Source organism: Microcebus murinus, chromosome 4 (genome assembly GCF_040939455.1).
Source record: "Microcebus murinus isolate Inina chromosome 4, M.murinus_Inina_mat1.0, whole genome shotgun sequence".
NCBI classification, from domain to species: domain Eukaryota; kingdom Metazoa; phylum Chordata; class Mammalia; order Primates; family Cheirogaleidae; genus Microcebus; species Microcebus murinus.
Genome location: NC_134107.1, coordinates 59867832 through 59881843, shown reverse-complemented (window position 1 = coordinate 59881843; position 14012 = coordinate 59867832). Strand labels below are relative to the sequence as shown.

The following is a 14012-nucleotide window of genomic DNA, read 5'->3' as shown; positions in this document are numbered from 1 at the left end:
CTAATAAAACACATAGGTGCCCTTCAATCTGGTAGTTTTACTTTACAGAGAAAGTCCTGTGTATAGGCATCAAGACACACAAACAAGAATGTTCATAGACACATTGGTAAAAGCAAAGAATAACAAGCAAGCTAAATGTGCACACTAGTAGAATATACAAGCTGTGATGTATTTAGACAAGAGAATATGGCACAGCAGTGAAAATGAATGTAAAAGAGTTACATGAATCTGAAAAATACAATAAAGAAATAAGTACAGAAGAACAAAAGCAGTATAATTCCATTAATAATAACGTTCAAAAATAGGCAAAGCTAAACAATATCTTTTTCACGGATACATGCATAGGTGGTAAAACTATAAAGAAAATCCAGGTACTGATTATCATTTAACTCAAGACAGTGTGTGAAGTGGACGTTCTCTATGGGGAGAGTCAAATAAGGTGCTGATAGTGTTTTATTTCATAGGCTAGGTGATAGATATATTTTAATATATCTTATTGTTCTTCTTTCAACTATATATATAAAACACTTTTTTATATATATTTCATAATTTTAAAATTTTAAATAAAAAAAACCTTTAAATTCTGTAAAACTTCTCTTAATATGGCAATTCACATTAAATAATCTATCAGGTCTATTTTTCACTTGGAAATTTCCATTCCTGTCACCCTCCATTCATCTGCTCCAAATGGGACCACCTGCTGCTATCTGGATATGATATGATGAACTGCAACCATTTCACCATCATCCTGGAAATTCCTCTTGTCTTTCGCCTGTGCTGACTCCCTGATTCCCATATCCCATGCTTTTCTTGGTGCATTCTCTTATTTTGATGGAACACATCCTCCATTAGCATCCTGAGAAAGGGAAATTAGTTTTGAAACTTTGCATGTCAGAAAATGCTGTTGCCCACTTTTGCATAATAACTGACATCTTGCCTGGGTATAGAAATCTTATATTGGGGACTGTTTCCATCTACAGTAATTAGGTATCTTGATAAATCCAACTTTGGAAATATTGGCTAAAATTATGTGGGTAAGTGTATGTGTGCGTGTATATGTAAAAAATATTAAATATATAAAAACAAGTACGTGATTGTATTTATATCATAACATAATTATTTAATAATATAATTACATAACAGTCATATATTCATTCTTTTTTTTTTTAAAGGCATAGATGAGCTGGCAAAAAGGAACATGGAATACTCGGGCTAGAAGTAAAGTAAGGTGGGAACTCAGAGAGGCACTTAGACCATTAAATCTGGCTTTTATCTTGATGACATTTGCCAACTGGTTGAACTTGAAGTTTTGGGGGTCTCCTGGAGCAAACAGAATAGGACGCAAAGCCCAAGGTTGGGAGCCATGCTAGGGAGCCCAGTAGGAAGCCTTCCTCCCATCAAGCTGGGATCACAAAGGATTATACCCTCAGTGAAAGGGTGAAGTAGAATTAACTTTCTCCTCCCCTCCCCAATCCCAGGACTAAAGAAAAAAATGCCTGTCTTGGAACTTAGCATTGAGTAGACAGGAGAAGAAAAAAAAAAAAAAAAAACAAAAAAAAAACAAAAATACCTCCCCTGATAAACCTGTAAGTATAACACAAGACAGTTCCCAAACTGATTTATAACTAAATACACACCATTTATGTATCCCAAGAAGTTCCAAGATGAGAATTTAAAGTGGACCCAGACTATCAGTGCCTTTTGGACTCCAATAGAAACAAAGGCAAATCCTCTTTGAAGAATCAACCTTCATTCTAGGACTAAGAACTCCCACAAATAAAATTCTAAGACAAATGACTACTTCATGGTCAAAAAGCATAAAACATGGGAGGGAAGAGACCTATAAAGATTTCACATATTGAAATTATCACATATAAAATAACTGCTTAATATATTTAAATAAATAATAGAAACTGAACAAATACAACTTCTAGAATGAAAATAATTAAAAATTAAACAAATAGTCAAGTTTAACAGATTAGAAACAGCTAAGGAGTACAGTACACTACTAAGGAATTTGCTGAGATGTATCTAGACACATCTGGAATATAACATAGAAACAAAAAATTGAAAATATGAACGAAATTAAGAAATATGACTAGGTACAGTGGCTCCACACCTGTAATCCTAGCACTTTGGGAGACTGAGGTGGGGGCATTGCTTGAGGCCAGGAGTTTGAGACTAGCTTGAGCAAAAGTGAGACCCTGCCTCTACTAAAAATAGAAAAATTAGCCAGGCATGGTGTCACACATCTGTAGTCCCAGCTACTTATGAGGCTGAGGCAGGAGGGTAGCTTGAACCTAGGGGTTTGAGGTTGCAGTGAGCTATGATGATACCAATGCATTCGAGCATGGGTGACAGAGCAAGACTGTCTCAAAAAAAAAAAAAAAAAAAAGAGAGAAGACAAAAGAAATATGGAGGGAAGAGTAAATAAGACTTACATATGTCAAGTTGGAGTTCCAAAAAGAAATAACAGAATGGAACAAAAGTAATATTTGAAGAGGTAATACGGATTGAGTATCCCTTATCTGAAATTCTTGAGACCAGAAATGTTCTGAATTTCAGATTTCAGAATATCCACACATAGATGAGACACATTGAGGATGGGACCCAAGTCAAAATGAAATTCATTTGTTTCATATATACCTTGTATGCAGAGCCTGAATATAATTGTATACATTTTTAATAATTTTGTACATGAAACAAAGTTTGTGTACACTGAATCATTGGCAAGCGAAGGTGTCACTATCTTAGTCAATCATGTGGACAACCTGTGGTTGTTCGGCATCATCATCATTCTTTTTTTTTCTTTGAGACAGAGCCTTGCTCTGTCACCCTGGGTGGCTCACTGCAACCTCAAACTCCTGGGTTCAAGCAAGTCTCCTCCCTCAGCCTCCCAAGTATCTGGGACTACAGGCGAGTGCCACCACACCCTGCTAAGTTTTTCTAATTTTTGTAGAGACAGGGTCCCGCTCTTGTTCAGGATGGTCTCAAACTCCTGGCCTCAAGCGATCCTCCCACCTCAGCCTCCCAGAGTGCTAGGGTTACAGGCATGAGCCACCACACATGGCCTATTCTCAAAATAGTATTAGGCTCTCCATTCTTGAAATCATCAAAGCTGGCAATGAACACCCTGAAATCCCAAGGAAGAAGTGGAAGGGAACTGGTTCCTGCTGTGGGGATAGTAATGATTGGCAGAGGACCCTTGAGCAAGCTTGAGCACCATGGAAACTAAGAAGAAGTCAAAGTTTCCAACTGTAATGATAATGATGGAAGGGAGAAGGAAGGTAAAGTGAGAAGGAAGAATCAAAGACAACTCTCAAGAGTTTCTGATGCCATTCAGAGAGAGAGAACACAGAAGGTCATTTTAAAGAGTTCTAACTTATTAAATACTGATTTGCCATTGTGCTTGAAAAATTCTAGAACCTATTCCTATCATTTTTCTGTGTTGACCACTGGAGAGAATGTCAAATCGGGCATCATGGAATCCCAAAATGGAAAAAGCAGTAGCATTTCAAAGAATATCCTGCACTAGACAGGACAGGATACTTACAGCCCATTATATGATGTGGTTTCAAGCAAATAAATGATATCTTACCTCACCTAAAACCATTTTCAGATAAGATACTTAATCCATGGGAACTTTCAACCTGCTGAGTCAGACTACACAAAAATATACTTTGCTGAAAGTGCATAGATACAGACAGACTACTGCAGCACAGGAAGAAGAGCTGTACCTTTGATAATAAAGAGTTCTATTTTGCTTAAATTAGAAAAAAAATTCTAAATTTTATTTCCACCTTTCACCCAACATGAGAATAATTATCAACTTCTTTTTCCAAGTGCTAAAAGTAAAAAGAAAAAAGATATAATGACAACTTTTCTAAAATGATCTGCACTCAAACAAAAACAAAGCTACTGAAACACCATTAATGAAAGCAAGAAACTAGACAGGATACAGGCTTTTTGATGTTTTACAAGGACTAATGTAATGTAGCTGCTCATTCTTATAATCAATGTGTGTGGCATTACCCAGTAATCAGAATTTATGTAAGCTACTATATTCTGCCAACAACAGGAAGAAAGCAAACAGGTTTGAGGTCACAGTTTAACAACCAATGAAGCCTCTAATATAGAGGCTCTAATGAAGCATATTTCAGAGCTAAGAGCCGTACAACCCCTCTTCCCCAGACTCATCTGCATACCATGATGACCTAGAATACAAGACACATTTCATAGGCAAACAGCAAATATCTTCAGGGCAATTATTTTAGAGCTTCTTTCCAGTTACAACCTACTTAAATAAGCAGCTAATTTAATTCCAGTTCAATTAAAGAGACATTTGGGTATGCCCTGCATAACATACTCTGATATACTTCCTAGGCCCTAGAGAAATAAGCAGACCAGCAGTTACCATTGACTAAAACTTGGTCCTTGAGCTCTTAGAGTCACTGTACACTGTAGTTATAACAGAAAAAACCATGAGAGTTCATAGATGGGATATACACAGTCTTGCTTGGGGCACATATGGAGGTAGAGTCAGGTCAGGGAAGGATTCACAAAGATAATATATGGTGTGAAGATTTTGTTAAATCAAATGCTATAAAAATTCAAAATATTTTCTGCTTAATTTGGCAAGACTAAAAAAAGAAACAGAAACAAACAACAACAAAAAAATCAAAGTACTACCCTTATTAAATATTGATCTGGTTAGGGAATAGGCAAACGTATAAACTCTCTATTAAATTTCCAATAAAAGAGTACAATTTCCCATTAATCAGTGAAAAAATGTTAATATAGAGATTCTCCAATGCAAAAATGGGTTGATATTCCAAAGGTTTGTCAAGTAGGTTATTGGGACTACTGAAGCATATTTCCCCTGATTAACAGATAACAGAAATAAACCATGAAGCTATCAACAAAATATTGATAGCTTATCTGGGCAGTTCCACTCCCAAGCCTATTTATCCATATGCTAAAATGCCATTTGATTAAATCTAGCTAATAATAACATTGTAGTTCAGATGATTAATACAGAAATCTGAATTAAAAGTAATTTTTATATATCACGAACCACAGTTCTTATGCTTAAGAAAAAGCTGTTTAATTAAAGAGATGAGAAGGATTAAATGAAACAAGCCAGGCATGTATATGTACTAGGTACTTTATAAGCATTGCCTAAAGTTAATCCTACAACAACCTAAGCCATATGTGTGTGTGTGTGTGTGTATTTTTTTTTTATTTTTTTTGAGACAGGGTCTCACTCTGTTGTCTTGGCTAGAGTACAGTGGCATCATCATAGCTCACTGCAACCTCAAACTCCTGGGCTCAAGCAATACTCCCAAGTAGCTAGGACTACAGATGTGCACTACCAACACTCAGTTAATTTTTAAAAATTTTTTATAGAGACGGGGTCTTGCTATTGCTTAGGCTGGTTTCAAACTCCTGGCCTCAAGTTATCCTCCCACTTTGGCCTCCCAAAGTACTAGGATTACGGGTGTGAGCCACTGCATCCAGCCTAAACTATATTTTCTTTTCTTTTTTTTTTTTTTGAGACAGAGTCTTACTCTGTTGCCCGGGCTAGAGTGAGTGCTGTGGCGTCATCCTAGCTCACAACAACCTCAAACTCCTGGGCTCAAGCGATCCTTCTGCCCTCAGCCTCCCGGGTGGCTGGGACTACAAGCACGCCCCACCATGCTCGACTAATTTTTTCTACATATTTTTACTTGTCCAATTAGTTTCTTTCTATTTTTAGTAGAGACGGGGTCTCGCTCTTGCTTAGGCTGGTTTCGAACTCCTGACCTTGAGTGATCCACCAGCCTCGGCCTCCCAGAGTGCTAGGATTACAGGCGTGAGCCACCACACTCGGCCATATTTTCTTAACAGAATAAAGACAGAGGGATATAAATATGGATTCTAAGTGGAATATAAACAGGGCACAAATTCATGATTGCATACTATCAATAATCACAATTTTAAAATCTTACTTCTTTACCCAACAAGTCTATGGCTCCTCCTTCCCTACCAAATTCAGGATGGACAATTCTGAACTGTAGGGAAAATGTCAAGTTTCCATTATATCTGAGTGTCATTCAGTCACTCAACAAATGTTTACTGAGCTCCTATGTGCTAAATGCTTTGGGACAAGAGTTGTAAACTCCTTTTATATTTTATATAAACACAATTATATTTTATATAATTGTAAACTCCTTTTATATTTTATATTAAATAAAATATAAAAGGAGTTTACAATTAAATTAGGAAGACTAAAAAGTAGATCACAGCTGGGTGTGGTGGCTCACCCCTATAATCCTAGCACTCTGGGAGGCCGTGGTGGGCAGATTGCTCGAGGTCAGGAGTTCGAGATCAGCCTGAGCAAGAGCGAGAGAGACCCCATCTCTACTATAAATAGAAAGAAATTAATTGGCCAACTAAAATTATATATAGAAAAAATTAGCCAGGCATGGTGGCACATGCCTGTAGTCCCAGCCACTTGGGAGGCTAAGGCAGGAGGATTGCTTGAGCCCAGGAGTTTGAGGTTGCTGTGAGCTAGGCTGATGCCAGGGCACACACTGTAGCCTGTGCAACAAAGTGAGACTCTGTTTAAAAAAAAAAGTAAATCACAATCTTGTTACTAGAATAGATGCAATACCACACATACAAAGGAAAATCAATTGTAAGATGAACCGCTAAGAAAAAGAACTACCAATTAAAAGCACAATACTTTATTACTTAGAATTTATTATATATTTTTATACAAAAATGAATTCATTTAATTTTTATATAAAAGACCTCTTTTATACTTCCATATGTTTGTTATATATCACTTATGAGTATATATATGAAAAGGAAAATGAAAGCAGAATAAAATACTTAAGGAATTCCTAACCAATTTCTTCATATTTAGAGTCCTACTCCTTTCTGAATCATTCTGACCAATTTAGTTCTCTGTGCCTCACAAGAACATTGGTGATAGAGCATTTCTTAAAACTAAACATCAGCTCATATGCTAGCTTTGCAATTATGTAGAGCTATCTTACTTTTGACTCTCACTTTAGGAATACTGCTTAACTCATCTGATTGAACACCCACACCTCCTCACGACCATTCAGTTCTTAGCAGTTACAAGAGTGCTCCACTTTTGTCACCAAGACTTTCTTCCAAGTTATCGACACCTACATATTTTGCAAATTTTGATTCTGGTTTTGGTGTTTACTCACATACAGGTAATGAGGACCAAATGAGGATTGTTACCTCATTGTTACAGGTAACAGCATCAAGACACTATCATTTTAAAAATGAAAAAGTATCTTAGAATTAATGAAATACAGTAAATAAGTTCTCATTTACAATTTAAATAATTCCATACATATACCATCTCATTTTCACAAAAACTCTGTGAAGCTAGGATTACCCATATTTTAGGAGAATAAAGTCAAGCTCATACCAGTTAAGTGGTTAAGTAGTAAAGTCAGGAAGAGAATCCTAGCTTGCTGATTTTCAAATCTATTTTCTTTCTTCTACAAGACCATAGAAGTACAGAACTAATCGTACTGATATTGAGTTGGCAAACTATGGCCTATCGGTAAATCCAGCCAATCATCTATTTTTTTATGGCCCATGAGCTGATAATGATTTTTAAATTTTTAAAAGTGAGGGAGACTATTTAATGACATGAAAATTACATGAAATTCAAATTTCAGCGTCTACAAATAAAATGTTGTTGGAATGCAGTCACATCATTTACATATTGTCTGTGGCTGCTTTCACCCTACAACAGCAGAGTTAAGTAGCTGCAACAGAGAATAAATACATGAAACACAAAGTCTAAAATACTATTTACCCCTTTATAGAAAAAGTTTGCTGATCCCTGGTATAAATGATGGCTGCCTCAAAAGGACAGAAATAGAAGATCATTACAGGCTGGACTTACCGGAAAAACTCATTTTAAATGAATGTTGTATGCCACATGTCCATTAAATCAAATTTTATAAAAACGTTTATTTAACTGTGCTACTATAGAAGGCACAAACAAATATAAACAAAGGCCCTTGCACTCCAGCTGCAATATTTTATTGGGGAAACACAAAAAAAATTTTCATAAAATTACCAAAGATAACTTTGACATAACTATGAAAAAATGCAATGCCAAGCAGTAATGCACAAAAATTGACCAGTGAGTAGAAATGACAAAAAGTATTACAGGTGCTTAGAAAATATAATTTATGTCAATACTAGTGGTCTGAAATATTTTTCCTTCAAAAGGGATTCATTCAAATTAAAAGGTACCACATTTCTTCAAGAAGCACTCAACATCATAAAAAAATATTTATTTCTAAATTAACTTATATATTTAATGTAATCTCAAAAATACTATCAGGGTTTTTTCACAGTACTAGCAAATTAGAAAGTTTATTTGTGAGAATAAACAAACAAGAGGAGCCAGGAAAATCCTAAAAAAGAATGATGGAGAAGCTACCTTTACCATTATTAAAACATATTAATAAAGCCTCTCTAATAAAAAGTGTAGTAGTAGCACATGAATAAAAAGGCCAATGGAAAAAGAAATTCCATAATAGACCAAAATCTATTTGGAAATTCAGTGTATGACAAAGATATCATTTTAATCAGTGAGGAAAAGGACTATTCTTTCATAGAAGTGAAATTCACATAATGGGAAAAGGACTTTTAGTAAATGGCATTACAACACTGGAGAGCCTATGGATAAAGATAAAATTTGATGTGTTCCTCATTTTGCATATCAAGATAAACTTCAAACAGATGAAAAAGAAAACCTCAAAAATACAGGTACTAGAAAAACAAACATGAATTCCTTTATAACCTCAAAAAAAGTCAGTGTCTCAAAACCCAGAAGTAATATATGCTGGGTGTAAGGGATAGTGATTGCTAATGGGTAAGGAATTTCTTTATAGCATGATAAAAAATCTTCTGGAATTAGTGGTGATAACTATACAACCTGGTGAATATACTAAACACCACTGACTTGTACATTTTAAAAGGATGATTTCTATGGAATACGAATTATAACTTAATTTTTAAAAAATTAATTTAAAAAAACCCTCAAATACTGAAATACTGGGATTTGATTCTTTTAATAACTCAATCTGTGACCTTGAGCAAATCACTTCACTTTGCCCTTTATTTCTCCATCTGTGTGAATAGCTCATTAAAGCCTTCCTAAGAGGCATGATATCCATAATAAATTTAAGATGGATGAAAGACTATCCAATCAGATATGAATAAACATACAGCTTGAGAGGGGAAAAGCTGACATTATAAAAAATTGAAAGAAGAGCTTCTACTTTATAAAACATGAACCATTCTCACAGTTCTCAATATACAATAATCTACTAGCTATCATACCTTAAAAGCTTATGTGTCAGGAACCATAAGTGCTTTTCATATATTATCTTATTCTCACAGCACTCTAAGCAGAGGTATCCTCATTTTAGAGATAAGAAAATAGACTATGAGAGGTTAAATGACCTAACCAATGTAAATACTCGAGCTAGGCCTCAAACTCCAATCTATGTCACTTCAAGCAACAAACTCTTTGATCCAAAGTATAATAAGAATGAGAACTAACTAAAAATATAAAGTTCTGGGTCTGAATGATGTTTCTGTCACTTAGTCATTCTGTGATCTCAGGCAAGTCAATGAACATCTGAGTTTTCTCAGTTATTAAAAGAAAATATTAACTCTGCCCCTAGTTTACCTCATGGAATACAAAAAGGCACTAACATACGTGTCAGTTAAAGCACTATAGTGCAGGGCACGGTGGCATGCACCTTTAGTCTGAGGTACTTGGGAGGCTAAAGCAGGAGGATCACTTAAGCCCAGGAGTTCCAGGCAGTAGTGCGTGATGATCGCACCTGTTAATAGCCACTGCACTCCAGCCTGGCCAAGATAGCAAGACTCTGTCTCTTAAAAATAAAAATAGAAATAAAAGTAGTACAATTAATAAACCAAAAACATTTTTATTTTTTTTATTTTTTTTTCATAGCTATTATGGTTTATTAACATAATTTTAGTTTAAGGGTCATATGTTTCTAATAAGTCTTAAAATAGAAAAGAAAAAATATACAATAAACATGTATTATTATGGGTGTACCAGTGGTTGTTTACAATTGGTATCCATTCTTTCTTAACTGGGACCTGTTTTGAAGAATTGGCTCTTGATCTCTCTAATTATTAAATATTTTAAATAGCACCCCTTATTTTGAATTAATTTTCAAAAGTAAGTACCTGTATGTATGTGTGTGTGTATCTCTTTATAGAGTGTGCATATGTATATATGGGTATATATATATATATATACACACAAACATGTATGTTTTAAAAATTTTATTATATTCATTAGGTATCTGCCTCTATATTATAGAAATGTATTTTTTGTATCCATATAATTAGTGAAGTGTAAGCAGACAGTTGTAAATTAAAACAAATAGTCCTTAAAATCTAAGAACTCTATTTTATGGGAAGGAATGTTAAGTTCCTACACAATTATTAAGTAGCAAAATTTATACGGCATGTCCCTGGATAATAAATCAAGCAGATTTCTCAAAAACGAATCTACATAGACTCAACACCTCAATTTTTAGAAGATGAAACCTCTAGATTAGGGGTCCTCAAACTTTTTAAACAGGGGGCCAGTTCACTGTCCCTCAGACTGTTGGAGGGCCGGGCTATAGTTTAAAAAAAACTATGAACAAATTTCTATGCACACTGCATATATCTTATTTTGAAGTAAAAAAAAAAGGGGGGCAAAAACACCTGCATGTGGCCCGCAGGCTATAGTTTGAGGACGCCTGCTCTAGATGTCCCTTATTGACAGTTATAAAACTATCAATAGGGTTGGATCAACTTTTTATTTTTTATTTTTTTTTATTTTGGCATGTTATGGGGGTACAGATTTTAAGGTTTCAATAAATGCCCATTTCCCCCCTCAAAAACATTTTTAGACTCTCATAATGGTAACGGTATGTACTAAAGCAGTGATTTTCAAATGATGCTCTTGTCAAGCACACCAGGGATGCAAATCAAGTAGGGATCCCAAATCTACTTTAATAAGAATACCTCCAAAAGCTTTAATAAAAAAGTTCAAAACCACTATGTTTTTGGCATCATCTACTGGCAATGTAGTAAAAGGAACAAAGACATCAGATTTCAGGCCTTACCCAAGAGAAAGTATTGGTCTACGGAAAAGGGATGAATTCTAGAGACTAAACCTAGATTAAATCCTTGTTCTGTCACATACTAGAGTTGGGTAAACTTTAATATCTAAGTATGAATTTCTTTACCTATATATGCAGGGAAATATCTACCTTGCAGGTTTGTGGGCACATTAAATAAAACAATGTATGTAAAATTACTACTACAATGCCTGGCACATAGTACTTTTTTTTTTTTTTTTATCCCCACTGTGCCCAGAAGAAAACTTACAATCATGGCTCACTGCAGCCTCAAACTCCTGGGCTCAATCAAGCCTCCAGGCTCAGCATCCCAAGTAGCAGGACTACAGGCCAACTAATTTTTTTTTATAGTTTTGAAGAGATGGGGTTTTGCTACGTTGCTCAGGCTGGTCTTGAACTCCTGGTCTCGGGTGATTCACCTGCCTCAGCTTCTTAAAGTGCTGGGATTACAGGAGTGAGCTATTGTGCCTGGCCTCATAGTGCTTACTTTTAAAAAAGTAATTGCTGTTATTACATTATCCAGCAATACTTTGGAATTATTAAGTCCAATTTGAAAAATCGTATTATAGAAACTCAAGAAAAATCACAAACTCTGAATATGCACCCTGAATATGTAAACACACTTAATAAGGTTTAGTGAAACTGAAGTCAAGAGATCATGAAAAATAGTTGACAGTGCAAGTCACACAAGAGACTGGCAAGGAAACAGTCCCAACTTTAGAGTAATAGATAGATAAGGGAGTGGAAGAAGGAAAGAAGGTAAGAAAAAAATCAAGTGACAAAAGGAGAAAGAAGGAATGCCTTGAAATTGGTGGAATTCGGACTTCATGAAATAGGACTCACTGAGGAAAAAGAAAGACTGAATCTCAGAGTATTTGCAAAGGAATAAGACACACAACACAAATTAATTATTTCCACAGGCCATTCGACGACCTAAAATTCCAAAGCCTACCTCTTCAACCACAGCTCTCGTCTCTTTCCAGCAAATTGCTTTCCCAAAAACATTTTAAATGGCTACTCCCAATACTTCACTAATTTTTAGTCTTAGATCAGTACATAGCTTCCCTCAGACCTATTTGCCCAACAGAAATCTTCCCTTTTAAGCTTCCCAGACCTTACCTCTGCAGCACTTCTATTGACCAAACCCTATTTCTAGTAATTTCTCAGTCTCTAGAGCCAATGGATCACTCTCTAGACTCCTCAACCCCTCTCCCTCATCACTCCTTCCCTTATTCCCCCCAGCTTCTCAGCACATTCTTGTTACCCTATGTTCTCCCACCTTTCCTTAGGCCTACTCCCCAAGCTTTCTCAGTTCTCCCTTCACTACTTGAATCTGTCTTTCCCCTCTGGGAACTCTCTAGAACCTTCTGCTCCCTAGTTTTCTCTCCTACCAACCCTGCGTCAGCTACTCTCTACTCCCCCCTCAACTTTTTAAATATCTAGTTCCCAGTCTTCTCATTTCTCCCCAAACCTTTCCTTAGCTGTTCCCCCAATTCCCCTCAACTTTTCTCTCAGTCATTCCCCACGTCCCTGAACCCTCCCAGGCAGATTTCACCCTCACCTTTGTCACCGTTCTACTCCCTTTCTTCAAACCTCCCACATCCCTTATATTAGTCTCTCAGCTTCTCCAATATTTGTCTTATTCCAATCTCCCTTTAACAATGTTATTTGTCCTCCAATTTCTATTGGCGCCTCCCCATCCCCAAATCTGCCTTCTACTGCATCTAAACCTCTCCAGGCCGCCGTCAACGTTTTCTCCTATCCCTAGCCTCCTTTCCCATGCGCTCTAAACGCCTAGAGACACCATTCTCCAATGGCTGGGGCCTGGCCTCTACAGAGAAGGGGTACGGGTCACGTACCCCATTCGCATCTTGGCTCCACTCGGACTGCCCCCGCTGCCGGGCAGAGGAGGGCGAGAGGGCAGGCGGCTGAGGTGCATGCTCTTTTCGAGGGCCGACATCAAAGGGAGGCCGGACGTAGTCAAACAGTAGCCAAAGCTTCGTCCCACGCTCAGTACGACCCAACAGGTCGCGACTCGCTCTCTTAAAGACGCCCTGTCGCCTTTGGACTGCGCCCAGCTACCGGCAGCACCGCCTACCGCCCACCGGTGCCATAAACTCCACCCCCTCGCCTCAAGCGCTTCCACCGGAAGTGCGCAACACCTCTGCCACAAAGGAATCTGGGTAACGGAGTCTGCGAACCCCTCAGGCTCCCACCAGAGAACCCGACGACCCTCGCCGGAAAGGGGAGAGCTCCTAAAGGCAATGCACTCTGGGCAATGGAGTCCTCAAAGGGCATACCCCTTTGCGCTTGCGCAGCTGGCGGTACCACCGGCCAACCCGGCAGAGGTAGTGTAGCAAGGCATCCTGGGTGTTGTAGTTTATTGGCGGGAAGGCGCCTTGGCGCCTTCCCTTCGTACCGCTTCCCAAAGACTGTTAGAGAAAGAGCCGCTTCTCCCTGGCTCCCAGGCTGCCCAGCGGCGCCAGTTGCCGGGGAACGCAGGCGTCGTGGGAAGGGATGGCGGGCGGATACGGCTTAAGTGCTGTGGCTGGAGTCGAGTTGGTGAAGAAGAGTTCCAGCTAGTCATGAAACAACGAAGAGGCCAGGGCCCTGGGGGCGGCCGTGGGCGCAAGAAGAGAGGTAACCTGATCAAAGGTTGAGGAAAGCGTAATAGGGCGGACGTAATAGGGGAGCAGGGTGTAAGGAATTCTAGGGAGACTCCCCCCTACCGCCCGTTTAAAAAAAAAAGAAAAGGGACGTAAGAGGGAAATAACCAGGAAAGTTGAAAGCGAGAGTGGT

The 14012-nt window shown here is 37.7% G+C and overlaps 2 protein-coding genes across 4 annotated transcripts in view; one reads left to right on the top strand and one right to left on the bottom strand.

Annotated features, from left to right (window-relative positions):
• Positions 1-13385, bottom strand: part of PPME1 (protein phosphatase methylesterase 1) — a 52810-nt gene extending 39425 nt beyond the window's left edge. Inside the window, exon 1 of the mRNA XM_012744857.2 lies at positions 13073-13385. Coding sequence (XP_012600311.1) covers positions 13073-13173 — 101 coding nt within the window. The 5' untranslated portion in view covers positions 13174-13385. The remainder of the gene's footprint in view (positions 1-13072) is intronic.
• Positions 13386-13476: 91 nt separating this feature from the next.
• The window catches only part of C2CD3 (C2 domain containing 3 centriole elongation regulator), a 143848-nt gene continuing 143312 nt past the window's right edge, over positions 13477-14012 (top strand). For all 3 annotated transcript variants that reach the window (XM_076002307.1, XM_012744854.2, XM_076002308.1), the window contains exon 1: positions 13477-13853. In XM_076002307.1, the coding sequence (XP_075858422.1) occupies positions 13799-13853 (55 nt within the window). In that variant the 5' untranslated portion in view covers positions 13477-13798. The remainder of the gene's footprint in view (positions 13854-14012) is intronic.